We start from the raw sequence: 16345 nt of genomic DNA, 5'->3' as shown, positions 1-16345 counted from the left end.
AAAGAAGTTTCTACTTTAAGGAAAGAAGGCTTTTTCCATTCACAATATTACTGAAAACAATTGTTTTTTGAAGATGATAGGGATATAGTCCAGGCAGTAGGATACTGAATCAGTCGCATGGCTGCTCTTGCAACACCTTTGTCAGTTAATCTCTTTCATAACTGTACTGAGCTCTATCTTATAGTTAGGAACTAGTGATTTCAAGATGAAATGTATTCAGCATCGCTTTATTCCTCTGCCATTGTTGTTCTTGAAGATAAATAACTTCTGTTCCTTTTGGAATTTACCCCCAATGTATACTTAAAGGTATCAACCCAAGCTACACTTGCTCTTTTTTTTTGCTAGACTAGGCAAGCCAAGGTCATTCAGTCTTTTCTCACAGCATAGCTCTCCATTTCTAAGATTGTCTTGGTAATGCTACTCCATAGCTGTTTCAGTTTGAGCTCTTTTCTGCAAAACCAATACCCAGCTAGTCAGTCTGGAGTGTTCATTGATTCAGCGATAACTTTCTGACTTGAACTCAACTGGAGGTTCTCTCCAGTGGCGGAACAGAGGCTGCATCTGCTTACTCCGAGTAGGTTCTTGCAGTTGAAGTTAGTACTGGTTTGACTGTTCATCAGTGACAATGCAAGTCTGCCTATGCTGCTTCTTAAAGATAATTCAGTGGCAAATATTACTAAATTCAGTTGACTTGCACTATGAATGCACTACTCAGTTGCTATGTTATGCCTATGTTATGTTGCTTGTTTCTTTTTCCCCTTTATTGTTCAGTGGGTGACAGTTTAGATAGCATTTACTTAACCTTTTAAGCACTTCTAAAAAATACACAGCATAATAAAGCTGGTTTTCCTTTAGCAGGATTCAGAAGAACTTTCCTCTGATGAAGAGATGAAAATGGCAGAAATGCGACCACCGCTGATAGAAACCTCCATAAATCAACCAAAAGTGGTAGCTCTTGGCAATAACAAAAAAGGTTAGATACCATAAAAAAACAATAGAAGTGGTGTGTGATTCTGATAATTTCATGACTCAAAATGCCTGTTTTTTTCCAATTGAACTATGTAACAGTAAATTTTTGTGGTTTAAGATAGGTGATCAATTCTCTAGTTAAGTAATGAAAGCAGAAAAAAATTCTGCATTATCTTATACTTGAGTGTGTGGTAGAGAAAGCTGGATTCAAATCCTAATTTTCTTGATTCTTGTCGTTAGTTTAAAAGCAGAGGGGAAAGTGAGATGTTTGTGTTTTGGGGAACCGTTAGCTTGGACATGCTCTTGATATGCTTAAGAAAAGGATTGCAGAAAGTGGTATTTACCTTGGAAATATTCCATATTCTCTCTCCCCCAAGTCGTGGTTTTGGCCGGATTGTCCAATCAGAATGACAGATGGCTCCTTCCCTCCTTCTCACTCCAAAGAGAGGAGAGGAAGAGATAAGGAGATTTACGAGTTTAGAAAAAGAACTAAACTACTTTAATGAAAATAATAATAAATAAGGAAATAATAATAAAATTAAATTAAAAAAAAGAGAGAGAAAGTATACAATATATACAAAACCGTATCCAGCTCCCAGGATGACAATCGCGTCACCAGCAGGCACAGGGAAAGTTCCAGACTGGAGTCAGTGATGGACAGGAGCTGGATTCTGAATCTGGAGTCAGGAATGCTCCAATCGGGATCAAAAGCAGACGAACAGACAGGGTCCTCCTTGGACGTCTGCCATCGAAGAAAGAAGGCTGACCCTTTGATCCCTCAGCTTTTATACTGAGCACGGGGCAGATGGGATGGAATACCCTGTTGGTCAGTTTTGGGTCACCTGTCCTGTCCGCTCCTCCCTGCAGGTGGGACCCCTCTACGCTTCTCCGCTTCCGACCCTGTAACGGGGCAAACAGCGAAGTTAGCTGACCTTGGTTGCTATAGCAATAAGTCTAAGCAAGAGCCTCTGCGCATACCATTCCCTGGCATAATCAGGTCTTATCACTCTGTGAGTGAACAGTTTTCTGCACAATATGCTGTTAATTTCAGACTTTAGTCAGTTAGAAGAGGCCCAGCTAAAAAGTAAAATTACAAAACAGAAAATTGGTTCTGTTTGGACACCCCCCCTCCCCCCGATTTTGTAGACTGTTACTGCTTTTGGCAGCAATATCACTTGTTTAAATTTCTCAGAGAAGCTGTGCACTCTTCCTAAGGTTTAAGAATAAACTTCTCTTGTGGGAACTCCTTCAACTCTTTCTCCAGAGTCACTTTACTCTTATTTTTTCTTCTTTCCTCTCACAGGAAACTTCAGAACGTTGTTTTTGTTAACTAATTTTTATATTCTCTGAAAGATAATTTCAGTCTGGGTAACAATTTCCTTAAGAGTAAGGAATGACCTCGGATTCAGAGAAAACAAAATTTAACAGTTGAAGAGCAAATTGTATTTTGCTTCATATGATATCATAGTCCAGTACTTTCCAGGACAAAAGGCTTTTCTGGCCATTGCATTTAAAAGGGTAAGATTTAGTGAGGATGAAGAAAAAACACACAGAGGTAGCAAGAAGAGTCTGCCAAGGATCACATGCAGGTGAAAAGAATGATGTTTATCAGTGCTGTATTTGTGGTTTTATGCCTGGCTAAAGTACTAAGTCAAAACTTCTTTCTTGTCTCTGGAGATAGAAATTAGTTTCACAAAATTTATGCTATTGGCACCTGTAACTGTGTCTTGAAGTAAAAATTTAGATGTATTTGTACACTTATGTTTGCCCATGTCAAAATAGTGGCTGACTTGAAGTCCCACAGATAAATTATTTTTATATGGATGTAGGATGTAAGTATGCATGCATTATGCAAGAATCAATGTGCATAGGCATAAATTACTCTGAAAATGTTATCCTAAGTGATCTGCAAAGCATGGGAATGCGTTGGGTCCAACTCTGCAGAACACTTTTATTTCCTGTTTTTTACATTTATAAAACTATATAGAGCTCATCCTGTGATTTAGGTCTTTCCAGACTGTTTGACCTAATAAATAGCTATTTAACAATGACAGAATGTTCAAAAGCAGGAAATGTGTACACTTCCAAAATCTTGTATGTGAAGCAGTGTACTACTTATTCATAAGGGGCAATAGACTCATGTAATTCAAAACTTTGGAATCATTGCAAAAGCAGGAATATGATTTGATAGATATTTTTGGGAAATATTACATAATGTGGTGCACTAGCTTATGCCAAGGAAACTTGGAATAAAGCAACAAGTTAGATTTTGTTAACCAGATGAGGGCTGTTTACATTGAGACAAATATTTTAAAAATAAGAACTATTGCCAACAGTCTTTTGTAAGTTTATACAAAGTTTGCAAAGGCGTTAGCTTATTATGTTAGTTTCCAGTAATAAGTATTACTGAAGAACAAGATACAATTTCTAAACACTGTAACATACACACATTACACATATCTGTTTAATAGCCATTTAACTAAATTGGCAATTTTTTATTTCAGATGTTTCAAAAGATGCTGATTCCTTATCAGATGAAGCTACCCACAATAGCAATCAAAATAACAGCAACTGTTCCTCTCCTTCTCAAATGTCAGATTCTGTTTCCTTAAATACTGATAGTAGCCAAGATGTTTCTCTCTGTTCTCCAGACAAAGAAATACATGCTGCTGTTTTATCCAAGATCAGGTTTGTAAAATACTGTATACCACTGAGCAAATATAATAGAAAAATGTTACTTAATCTTTCATATTACATGTCCATTCCTTGAATTCATTAATGATTCTGTTATCGTTCATGAAATAATTTAAATTTTAATGTTTTAAAATAATGTTAAATAAGGGAATAGTTTTCTTAAAACAAACCCAAAACCCAACAGAACTAACAAAAAAACCCCCACCAAACCCAAATTCAACAAAAAAATAGGAGGACAATAAAATCCAGAGGCCAATTTCAGTATATATAATACATGGTTCCCATCTGTTCTATTAATATGGTATAATAATTTCATCCTTAATAATTTGTTATTCCTGCAAAATACTTTCAGTACACCATTTTAAAAGCTCTGTGTTTTTATTTGCATAATGTTGAAGATAAATTTGATTACTAACTTAATCATAAAAAACATTTAGAAACTTATAAGGAACAGACTTATAGATTGTTTCTCTTTTTATGGATCTAGTTAAAAGGTGCCTTTTTTTTTTTAATTTGCCAATAGAAACAAGGTATTTGTCCAAAATTGTCATGGAACTTGCAAGTATTCGATAAAAAAAAAAAAGTGTTATTGTTGCTTTGTACTTTTTGACACTTTAAAACTGTCTTTAATAAATCCTGTTGAATTTAATTAAACTTCTGAAATCAGAATATGATCACGTAATTGATGACACAAACAAGAGTTGCCAAAATGAGCCTTCTGTATAATATATTTTATGATTTGCTATCTTGCCATTACAAAATTTGGTTGTATATTGGTCTTTGTCCTGTATTGTGTGTACAGTATGGCTGTGTTGCATGTTAATGATTAATTTTTCTAAAACAGTTCTTAAAGGAATATGTTGGTTCCTTTTGAAACTTCTTTTAAGAGCCGTCTTTTTTTCCAGGCCAGAAGATGAAAATTTGAATAATCTTTTGCAAAATGGAGGTGCATTGAGCATAACAGTAGAAGAAAAAATAAATGTGCAAGAGAAGGTTACAAATTTGTCTGAATATGAATTAAGCATAGAAGAAAGATTGGGCCTGATAAGAAAAAGTGTTGATCTAAGCACTCGTACAGATGAGTCTCACAAATCAGACCAAACAAACATGACTATCAATAAACTGGTTAGTGAAGAGGCAGTGCCAGTTCCTGTAGAAAGGTTACAAACACAGGAAATAGTTTCAGTAAAGAGCTTTTTGAATAACAATATGAAAGAAGAAAGCGAGTACTTGGAAAATGAAAATAAATATCCCATAAATAAAGTAAACGGACATCCTGAGGAAGCAGTACAGTCTCCCAGTAAAGATGAACTAATGCGAAGCACCACAGTTGATGGTGATTCTTCTGCTGAGCTGTCTGTTTCAAGGAGTACTGAAGATTTGTCCCCACGAAGAAGTGGTCCTGTGATGAAATCTCACAACATCACCAGTATGGACACTGGTCTGAAAATCTACGATATTGTCAATGAGAATGGATCTCAACAGCCAAACTCAGCGGTAAAATCAGCATCTGGTAGTGCAAATGGAAAAAACATAGTCCGAAGTAAATCTGCTACTGTTCTGTACGATCAGCCTTTGCAGGTTTTTCCTGGGCCGTTGTTGTCATCTGAATTAGTATCTTCTACAAAAACTGTGTTCAAGTTTGACTCAAATCACAATCCTGAAGGTGCTAATGTAGTGAGAGGATCAGTGACAAGTGGTGCACAGACGTTCTGCACTCCCCAATATAATATTCAGTACAGCAGCAGTGCAACAACAAAAGACACCTTGTGGCCCCAGAAACAAAACACCCAAGTAGAACAAGGCAGTTTACCTCCTTTACATCTGCTTAGGTCTGACAGCACAGAAATCCCCAGCTATGTAAAGCATTCTGCCAATATGAATTTATCCAATCATAACAATGTCCGAGCTATCGCTATGTATAACACTCAACAGCAGATGGCTGGGAGACACATAGATGTGTGGGCTGTTCCACCAAATGATAGACTGCTCCCAGGAGCAACCAGACACACTCTTCAAAGGCAGAGCAGTGTATCCTCTACAGCTTCTATAAATGCTGAGGATACTGGACCTTCAAGGCAGGCCCGGCTTCGTGAACGCGACTATTTAACGTACAGAGACTTGCATTCAGTGGGAAGACCTCCACCAGTAGTGTCTGGGCAACAGAGACCTCTTTCTGCCAGGACATATAGCATTGATAGTCCAAATGTACCCCAACCACAGAGTGCTCAGCCATTGGTGAATGAAATACCAGAAAGAACTATGTCAGTTAGTGACTTTAATTACTCATGGACTAGCCCTTCAAAGAGATCAAGCCCAAGGGTTAACTCTGACCACTCTTTATTAGACCCTTCAGGAAAAAGTAAAGTCCCTCATGACTGGAGAGAACAGGTGCTGCGACATATTGAGGCTAAAAAGCTAGAAAAGGTAAAAATAATAATTTTTAAACTTTTCTGCCTTTCTGTTATGTGGATATGGAATAAGTTAAATATTCTGTGTTTCCAGCTGCCTTTAATTACTAGTGAAAATGTACTTCTGATACTGCCTTAAAAAGGATAAACATGTTTGTGCTGAATATGTGAGAAACAGTCAAATGGTAGAGTGTAAATGAACTTTTCCCCCAAAGAAAACAAAAGTCCCTGTTGTTTTTACATCATACTTGCCAGCTTAGTCCAATTACTTTAGAATACATTAAATAATGTCATATTGACCTGCTGGACTGCAAGACCAGCTCTTTTAGGCCAGGTAATTTTTATTGTTGTTGTAGCATTGTATTCGTATTATACTAAAATATTCCCTTACACTTCTTGATCTTTCTCTTTTGCCTTTTTCCCCTATTTCTTCACTTTAAGAGAACAAGGAAAAGAAAATCAGTAAAATCTATTTGGAAGTATAGGTCTACAGCTTCAGTTGCTGAAGAATTCAAAAACCATAATTAACATTATTTGCCTCCAAGCGAGTTGTCTTTTGAAGTTGTATGTTTGACAGATTGTTGAATTAATATTTATTGCTGTGAGATGAAAACACTTAAAAATCTTGTTCATTTCATGAAATCACAGGAGGTTTTGATATAATTAGAGATGATGCAAAGGATTCTTTATGTACTGTAAATGCTATCAAGAATTTGAGCTGATATGTGGAGCTGAACAATTATATATCTTCAAAGAATTTGAGACTGGAAGAGTGTAATCTGTGCTGTGCAGCTAAACCAATTTAAAATATCATCACTAAATAATGGGCAGAATGTCATTACCCGATCCAGTTTCCTTGGAGGGGAAGTGAAATAGCCAAAATACATTTTGATAATACCAGCTAGGTGGATTTTCTTTTTTGAAAGAACGTAGTTTGGTTTGTGATTATTATGCTAAATACTTTGATATCCTTGATAGTTAAAGAAATTTAATTGGAGATGGTTGAAAAAATTACTTTTAACTATGATTTTTCTTTGGAAATCCAAGTATTTGGAGGGATAGGTTTGGTTTTGTTTATTTGAAGTTGCATACCTTCTGTTGATAGAAAGGGATGGGTTTTGTTTGTTTTTAGAGAGGCCTGTGCAACAGCCACACTTGTTCCTGTGATCCATTTTGAGTCAGGTACAACATAAAATATTTTAAGACTTTCACAGTACTGTGTTGTAGCGTGAGGACCTTTTGTTCCATGAGGCGATCGTAAACATCACCATGTTCCAACCCTAATAGTGTATTCTTTGATCTTCTGTTCTCCTGGATGCACATATCAAATCTTACATGAAGCAATAGAGAAGTAAAAATTAGCAGACTGCTAATGCAATTTGTTTATAGCTCCTGCCTATATCATCTACATTTGACACGTTAGGAACGATGTTTAATTACACCAGTGAGATCTGTTCAGGTACTGTCGCAGTGTAGTCACCTTGATTGTAGTGAAAATGATTGCCTGACTTGATTCCTTTTATATCTGTCCATACTTTCTATCACGCTTTATACATAAAATTTAATTTTTGTTTCCTACTAGAATGATATGGAATAGCTGTTATTGAGTTCTTAGCCGTGCATCTAATTTAACAGATCTCTAGAGGTCTGTTTTGTACGCGTGTATTTCTTTTATTCTGGCCTTGAATAGTTTTAAAGTAGTTTACCAATCTGAGACTTATTTATGGGTTTAAAAGTGAATGTGTATATAATTGTCTACTTCACGTTCTCTGGGAAATGACTGACTTTTTAAAAAAAAATAAATAAATCTGAACTGTGAAAAATGTAGATATGATCCTATATGGCAGCTGGCAAATATGATGATGTGGAAAATCTAGGGATTCACTGGATATTTCTTTGTTCTTTTAAAATAATGGTTTCAGATATTTCTGTTTGTATTTAAAAATTAACGGGGGGGGGGCTTAATCTATAAACCACACTTCTGAAATGTTTTGAAGTCTGGAAAAAAATAATCAGTAATTACAGAATTTATTTAAGGAACAAGCATTTATTGGAAATAGCTTTGACAAAGCTTTCATTTTTTTAAAGCATAAGATACAACACTGACAAAAACAGGTATACAAAATTAAGCCTTATGATGAATATTTAATTCATATCTTCTTGCCTGTGGTTATACACAATGGTATAGGTTAATAGTATTACCTTTCCTGTGACTCTTCAGAGTCTGTTATTGAATTTAATAAAGTTTATTATTTCTATGCTGTGCTTCTTAGGAAAGAGTGTGTAGTGGGGTTTTTGGGGTTGGTTTTGTTGATTCTTTTTTTTGTGAAAATCCTGAAGTACTTGTTTGGTTTTGTTTTTATAAAATTTAGTAACTGGGGGGATGGGATGTGAACCCACTTAAATAAACAGTGTCTGCTTATTGGCCAAAATTGGAGAAGCTAGTTCTTGGGGTTTTTTATTAGCCCTTTTTACCTGATACAGGTGGAAAAAAAAAACCTTTCGAGAGTTTAATTTGCATGAGGAGAGATACAGGATAGTTTAAGTCCAGCAAAAATTATTAACAGTGGATTCCAGACAAGTAACCAGCATTTGTAACCTTTGACGAGATGTAAGAGGGCATACTCCGATCAACTAAAATTACCCATCTGGTTGAAGGAAGGTGAAAAGAGTTAATGAGACTATTTGTAAATAGAAATTTTGCATATATTCAGGAGAAACTATTTGCTTACCAGATACAAAGCATATGGTTGGACTCGATGATCTTAAGGGTCCTTTCCAACCATGAAGATTCTGTGATTCTGTGATTTTATTGTGGGATAGAGAAAAGGGCTTCTTTAAATCTCAAGCTGCTCATCAATTCTGCCACACACCCCAACCTTATAAATTTAGTGTACAGGTGAGTTTTTAAGATCAGTAATATTTTTCAACATGTTTTCTTTTGAAGTGTGACTTGCCAATTTTACTACCTGATATGTCACAGTAGTGTTCTATAGTAGTCTTGTTGAAATTTTTCATTTAGGAATTTAAACTAATACTGCCTGTGTAAAATAGTAGTCACACACATTTTATTGTGTGGAAGAGGAATTTCTCATCTGTAAACTGCAATAATAAATATCTGTAATGGTTATCTGCAAATATCTATTATATTTCTATGTGCTGAGTAGGCAGAAACAGTTACTGGGCCTGATTCCAGCCTTTCCTTACATATGTATATTTTCTTTTTTTTGTTGTTGCGGATCTCTTGGGAGTATGTTTACTTTCAATTCTAATTTCATCTGGAATTAAGTGCACTATTTTTTATCTACTTTATCTACTATTTATCTAGAATGGCAGAGCTTTCAGAGAAGAGGTCATAAAGTTAGATTTCTGCTTTCCATTTGTCCTGGTTTAGGCTGGACTGGCCACTAAAACAAACAGATGCTCTCTTTAATTAAACTCAGAAATTAAGGTTGACAGTGTATGGTGCCTTATTTAAAAAAAAATAAATTAAAAATAATTCCAAGTGTTTCAGTATTGATATAGAATTGTGGTTTTAATCAAATTTTGAATTTTTTCCTGAGTGATTTTTTTAGAAATATAGAAATATATTTATATAGAAATATAGAAATATATTTAGAAAAATATTTTAATTGGTATGGCCTCAAATTCTTTCCAAGTAAGATTGTTTAAATATGTCAAGGGAAGTAACTTCAGTGGGTCTGTGCACGCATAAAATTAAGTGCTTAAGTGTTTGAAGGTCATAGCCTGAAGAATATTTTGACATCAATAAATTGCAGGAATGCTATCCATTCAGTAGCTGTCAGTTTTAATTTTTTATTTCAGTTTTATTTTGTTTCTCCATTTTTAGTGGACTTCTGAACCATCAATGTGTTATGATGATATTTTGTGGAGTTCAGAAATCAATACATCATGCTTCAAAAGGAATAAAATTCTTGTGCATTTTGAGTGTAAACAACAAAAGTTCTGACCCTGCAAACCTTTTATGATAGTAGAATTCAAATTATATGTAATTCTCCATATGTAACTCTTCAATAGGAATGCTGTCACTTATTGAAGATACGTTTTTTTGGGGCTTTTTTGCACAATAAGAAACCTAATAATTTTTTTTCCCCGCTCCCTTGTGACTGAAAGAAAATAGTTTCATAACGTTTAAGTTCCTCTTCTTTGGGATAAACTGGTATCTTACTAGAATTCTATAAGATTTCAAACAAAGCTTTTTTTTAGCTTGCATGCTTTTATTCAGAAAGGCTTTAAGCATCAAATTTAAGCATTTCAGGTGTTCCAGAATACTTTGAGCAAACTTTTCCCAATCAAATTTAACTAAAGAATTTTAGATAGTCAAGGTGGGAATGAAAAGTTGAAGGGATTTCTAAACATTTAATATAGCCTCAAAGGATTATTTATGTCTACCTTTAGCTGGCAATTGATTTTATGTACTGTAAAATAAATAAATTTTTTAAAAGGCTAATACTTAAGCTTAGAAATTAAGTTACCATATCTATTCTATGTAGAATGTAGAGTCTTGTTCCCTGCAGATATTTGAATTTTATTAGTTCCTTTCTATACCAAAATTCAATGGATTGCCATGAGAGACTCCAGCCAGTCTTACAATTATGACAGTATTATCCAATAGAAATTCTTCTAGGTAAATTCCACTATTGTCTTGCACCTAAGTAAACGCATTAAGGCACTTCAGTTCCCAAAAGACACCCTTTGAAATCTGAAATCATTAATTCTCTTGTAAGCTGCAAAATAGAGAATACGTTCTGATTCTTAGCATTCAAAAAGAATGTAAATAAACCCCAAAGCTATGCTACTAGCTGCCTGCATCTAAACTTGTTCCTTTAGAGGCTGATTTTGACTACAAATCCTGATTTATATGCCAAATACTTTTTTACTTTATACATAGCCATTTTTTTCTTGATATATTGTAGCTTTTAATATGTGTTCTTCACAGTTGAACAACTGATTTCTAGTAAACTTAGTTTTCAGCAAAATATAATGGAACATGGCATGTATATTGGTTAGTGTATATTAGAGTGGCTGAAATGAGATTTCTCAAGCCTCAAATTATTTTTCAGGCCATTATGCCCTAAGACACTGTAGCAAATCAGGTAGAGATTGCAGTTGGTACTTGGAATTAACATTCATATTTAATCTGAAGTTTAGACCATACGTTTATTCCATATCTAATTTATTTTAATAAATTGGAATTAAAATCGTTTTTTTTTTTAACGGCATCTACATATTCATATTTCTGGAAGTGTCTTTTCTGGTGCAGCAATCTTCAGAAATCTTCCTAGGAAATGTACAACCTTCGTCGTGCTTGTGTTGAGAAGCAAAATTAGGAGGGATACCATTCACTCTCCAAATGTCTCAGTTTCTCTCTTCCCAACTAAAAATAGGTAGAGGAAGAATGCTTCCTAGATTCGTCACCATTTATTTTCTTGTGATAAACTAAAGCTGTCTTACAACTCTGTGTAATTTAAAATAGTATTTGTTCTGTACAGTTTGTACTTGTGGGTTCCTTCTAATTTAGTGTTGAGACGCTGCACCCAATGTAGAGAAGGAGAAAAATGGTGTTTGCAGTACTTCTCATCTCTTCCCTACATTAATTGCACAATCAGGTTTTGTACTTTGGAAAAAGCCTTTACCAAGAAAGGAGATTTTATAAACCCTTGAATAAAACTACTCTCAGGATATGTAATCACCTCGAAGCTCACTAAACCAAGTTAACTGAAATCTTATTTCCTGATGGATGAGTTCGTGCCTCTACAAATTGTAGGAAAGTTGTACTTCCTATTGCAGATCTACCTTAGACTGTCACTATTTATTGACCATCTCTTTGGGTCCTTCTAAGAGAAGAGTGAATCTAATGGATCTAGGGATCTTTATAGTAAGATGGTCTGCTAGAAACTTTCAGAAGATAACTTTCTAGTCTCATCATGCATTCCTTCTATTTTTATTTGTCTTTTTGCCATTTACAGGAGATGTAGAGATATAGGAGCTTCTGAGAGGAGCTTCCTGTAAGGAGACTTCAGGGAGTTGCTGGGGAAAAGGCCACCTGGCTAATTATATAGAATATTTTGAGAAGAGTTGTAGGAAGATGCTTTGAGACGGGAGCTAAGGAAAACTGGCTTTAGCAGTTTCATCTGGGTGTTTGGACTGAAACTTAGAGGAGCAGTAAACTTGGATATAATGTTTAGTGAAGAGAGACTTGGATGCCAAGTACAATTTTCCCCTCCCAAGAGGGGAAAAGCTTCTGGAGACTTGTCTGGAAGCTTGAAAAATACATTGACTAGAGAACAGGATAGATGTAGAAGAGGAGCATGAAGAAAGCTCACTGTGCCATTGAGTGAGAGGTTATCCAAGAGCCTGGGCCAAGAAAAGCCAAGTATTGTCAGTAAATACTGTTTCCCAAGGGGGTTTCAAATGTTTGTGCTACCAGAGCATCTGTAGAGTATGAATATGCAGAGGCATGCAACTAATTATTAAACTAGATTCTCAAGATAAAGCTAGTATGAAAGAGCAAATGTCTGCCTGAAGACTAGTGACTATTTTCAAAATCAGATTGTTACGTGTAGTCATCAAACACCAAAATGTATTTATTCATATAAGAGTTGTTGCAGTATCTTAGTCAAATGATATCTATTTTGAACTTTTTTTTACTTGGAAAAATTAGAAACTTAAAAAAAAAAAACCACCAGCTTTGGATTTGCTAGGTTTTGATGCTTTATGGTATATCTTTTATTATGATTGTATTTTTTCATGGGTCTTTGTCACTGTTTTATGATAGGTTTGTTTCATTTCTCAGGTGGCACATGGGGGATTTTCCTTTTATTCTTTTGTGTAGTCTTTTTATTTTGCTTTGTTCTTGTAACTACAAAAGTCCATGGTGGCAAGACGGTAATGTCTACTGCTTTCTTTCTATTACCCTTGCCAATATTGCAAAGGTCAGGTTTACATGGCAATGAAGCTCAAAACCAAACCATTATCACTTCTGTCCTTGAGCTCACATTACCTGTTTGATTGCCTACAGTGGAACAGGGATGGACTCCGAGGTTTCTTACTAGCCTCTTTTTCTTTAAATGAGGCTTGTTCACATTCTTGAATGAGGTGTTATCAGAATGCATTGTGGATGTTTACGGCATTGCAATAGCAAGAAAACCCAGTCAAACAGTCAAATCTCTGTGTAAATTTTTATTTGTACTGTACCAGTAATGGGGGGGGGAAATGAGGCAAAATAATAACTGGTAATTAGATAGCTTTCCACAGACGTGTATCTTGACTGCCAGCTTCCTTTCCTACAATATATTTTATATATTGCAAATTTAATGAAAACCTAGAAATTTTGATAAGATGTGCACCTTTGTTTTTCCAGAAACATGAACATTTTAATTACTTTATTTACATGTAATTCTGCATGTAAACTGCTGATTGCATGCTGATTTACAGTAAATAAAGGTAAATAGGAGTCACTGAATTGTTTTATACATCACAGTGGTACTGTTCTTGCATGGTTTTTATCTTGCATGACAATAGAATATGTTTGTATTAGTCTATGTATAACATGTCTTGTGGTTTATGCATGCTGCACTAATCTGTGTTAAATCTGTCCCCTCTTTATTTAGAGCATGCTGTCTAGGTCCTTTAATTCCAATTATGCTGCAGTTAGCAGCTTTCACTATGGCAGCTCTAGGGATCTGCATGGCAGCCAGGGTAGCGTTGCCTTGAGTGTTGCAGACAAAAGAAGTTCTGCTGTGCACATTGTTCGAGTGAGTACCTACAGGAAGCTATTGTAATATATAGAAGGGGAAAGAATAAACTGTGAGAGGTGTCCTTAAACTGGATAGAGTTAGCCTCTTATATATGGACAATGCTTTCAATAAAAGAATATCATTTATGTGCTGGATTTTTTTAATAGGCATTAACTCCAAGACTTTGCCTTCACTTGATATGCTTTAACCTTATTATAAGGCTTTTCAGTTTAATATCATGAAGTTGAGTTTTTCTAATTGGCTTTTATAGATGATTGAACATATGTAAAACTGTCTGGTTTCGTTGTACATATATGAACAAGAGATTACCATTCTGAATTAAACTTAGGTTGATAAAGGTTTGAACAAAATTGCATTATGCTTTTTCCTCTCCCAAACAAATTCTGATGATGTAAACTGTACTGTAAGATAGTTTAGGCATTCAAGAAAATTAATATTTTAGTTTGTAAGAAAATGTGAGGAAACGACTCCTTAACTCTGAGTATCCTGAGTGATATTGTGGTATCCGTAGTGAGCAGGATAAAGTCAACAGAAGACTTCTTTTAACCATGTGAATCCTTGAATAGGCAGTCTTTAGCATTTGTTGACTTTTCTTATCAATGTATTGGTGATCAGAGACACCTTTTGCAGTTGCTAGTTTTTCTAAATATCCATCAATGTCCAGTTTTTGTAAATATCCAACAATATTTTATGGGTGTGGTGTCTCGGCTAGTAAATTTTTCTACATAAATAATGTACTAGCTAATCAAAGATAAAGAATGATAAAGCCCTTAAAATGTTTTATTCTGGGCTTCTTATGAGAATTTTTTTAATTTGAATAATATGAAGACATTCTTCTTTACTGCTTCATTCTGTTTAAAGCATCCCCAGGCTTCTACTCCAGGAGACCAATGCCAGGATGAGGTATTCATTTCAGAACAGCAGAATTACTTATCAATTAGTCTCAAAGATATTCCTCCAGACAGCATGAAGAAAATAGCTGTGCAGGTAATTATCTACATGATACCATGGAAAGGATATATTTATTATTATTTGTAGAAACATATGCTGGGATAGCAGTTGGAACTAGAGTGTTAAAATGTAAAACAGGATTTTACTTTCACCCAGGTATTGAAGGTGGTATAACTGAAATAGCATCTTCTTTTTGGAAGACAAAATAGATAACTATATGAAGGGAGATAGTTTTCATTTTTCTTCAGCAAGGGCTTTGAAAGAAGAAATTTGCAGCAAAAGACATAAATGCAAGTGGAAATTGGAATATGGCAGATGATTTCAGGAAAGCAAATTGAAGCTGATTAAACCTTTTAAAGAACAAACTTGAAATCTGTTTAAATTCTGATGATAAACTAGAATTTGTAGGAGACATTCTGTATTCATCTCTAAGAACCATCTATACAGGCAGGACTTACTACAATGAAACTAAACAGATGCTTGTAAGTTATTACAATGCAGCAATCTATTTTCTTTTTATAACTTCAGTAATTTCAGTTGCATTTCTACAGACATTGGATATTGGGAATTTGCATAGTTGTTGATACATGTTGCCTATGTAAACTCTACCTCTGGAAATGCAACAAAAAATAGTTTTACTGTCATGCTTTAGATTTTCAGAAAAAGCAGTAGAAAATCATGTAAATTTAATACATCTGATCTGTAAATAACCTAAAAAAATATGCACACACATTACCATTTCTCAGAATCATTTTGGCATAAAAAGAATCATCTTAATAGAATAGGTTCTGATATGTGTCCATTCATATAGCATGGTTAAAGGTTGAAATTTGCACACTTCAGTTATTTATAATATTGAGAAAGAGTATTTTAATATCCTTGTATCCTATAACTAGTGGGCTATGGTGGTAGGCAGAAAAATCTGTAACTCAAGACTGTAGCATTTTTTGAATGTGGGAATCATACAGATGGATGAGTGACTACTTAGGCTGAATAAGAGTACGAGGCATACGGGTGAGGAGGGAAAAGGTTTGCCCATCTCAATGCAGAGCTGAACAGTAACTGAGGCTTCAGTAAGAAATGTTGTCATCTCCAGCATCGTTCTTAGTGAAATGATTTGAATACACTGTATGTCTTTACAGTTGTGTACCTTACTGCTGTTTGTCGTCATTATACCTATCAAATCAGTGACACATGTTTTAACAAAATAACATTTTTTGGAAATATCAAAATGCTAGCTGTGTGGGTTTCTTATTTTGTGTATGATCTACTGGGAATTGTTACAAAAATCTCTGAATTTTATGCAATAAAAGTGCAAACTATAATGATGTCAACCAAGTATCAATACTGTCAGTTGCACTGCCAGAAAATAACGATTAGAGCAAGTGCTAAAAGCAAAGACCTTGTCTAGTCTGTTCTAGTAGATTAGCACTCAAAGTAAGTTTTTGTTTTTCAGATTTTTTTCTCAGGAGGTCAGAGCTAATGAATATAATGAAAATTGAGTGCAGCTGTACATGATTCAGAAGAGTAGTTTGAGTA

The 16345-nt window shown here is 34.8% G+C and overlaps 1 protein-coding gene across 12 annotated transcripts in view; it reads left to right on the top strand.

Moving 5' to 3' along the window:
• LOC128901948 (erbin-like) overlaps window positions 1–16345 on the top strand; it is a 153337-nt gene that overhangs the window by 124795 nt on the left and 12197 nt on the right. For 7 of the 12 annotated variants that reach the window (XM_054184140.1, XM_054184142.1, XM_054184144.1 and 4 more), the window contains 5 exons: window positions 856–973; window positions 3474–3657; window positions 4569–6090; window positions 13709–13852; window positions 14717–14842. In XM_054184140.1, the coding sequence (XP_054040115.1) occupies window positions 856–973; window positions 3474–3657; window positions 4569–6090; window positions 13709–13852; window positions 14717–14842 (2094 nt within the window). The remainder of the gene's footprint in view (window positions 1–855; window positions 974–3473; window positions 3658–4568; window positions 6091–13708; window positions 13853–14716; window positions 14843–16345) is intronic. The other 5 variants (XM_054184143.1, XM_054184147.1, XM_054184145.1 and 2 more) reach the window with 5 other exon arrangements.

Source organism: Rissa tridactyla, chromosome W (assembly GCF_028500815.1).
Source record: "Rissa tridactyla isolate bRisTri1 chromosome W, bRisTri1.patW.cur.20221130, whole genome shotgun sequence".
Taxonomy (NCBI): domain Eukaryota; kingdom Metazoa; phylum Chordata; class Aves; order Charadriiformes; family Laridae; genus Rissa; species Rissa tridactyla.
Note: the sequence above shows the minus strand (reverse complement) of the source record. Positions and strands in the feature narration are given on the sequence as shown.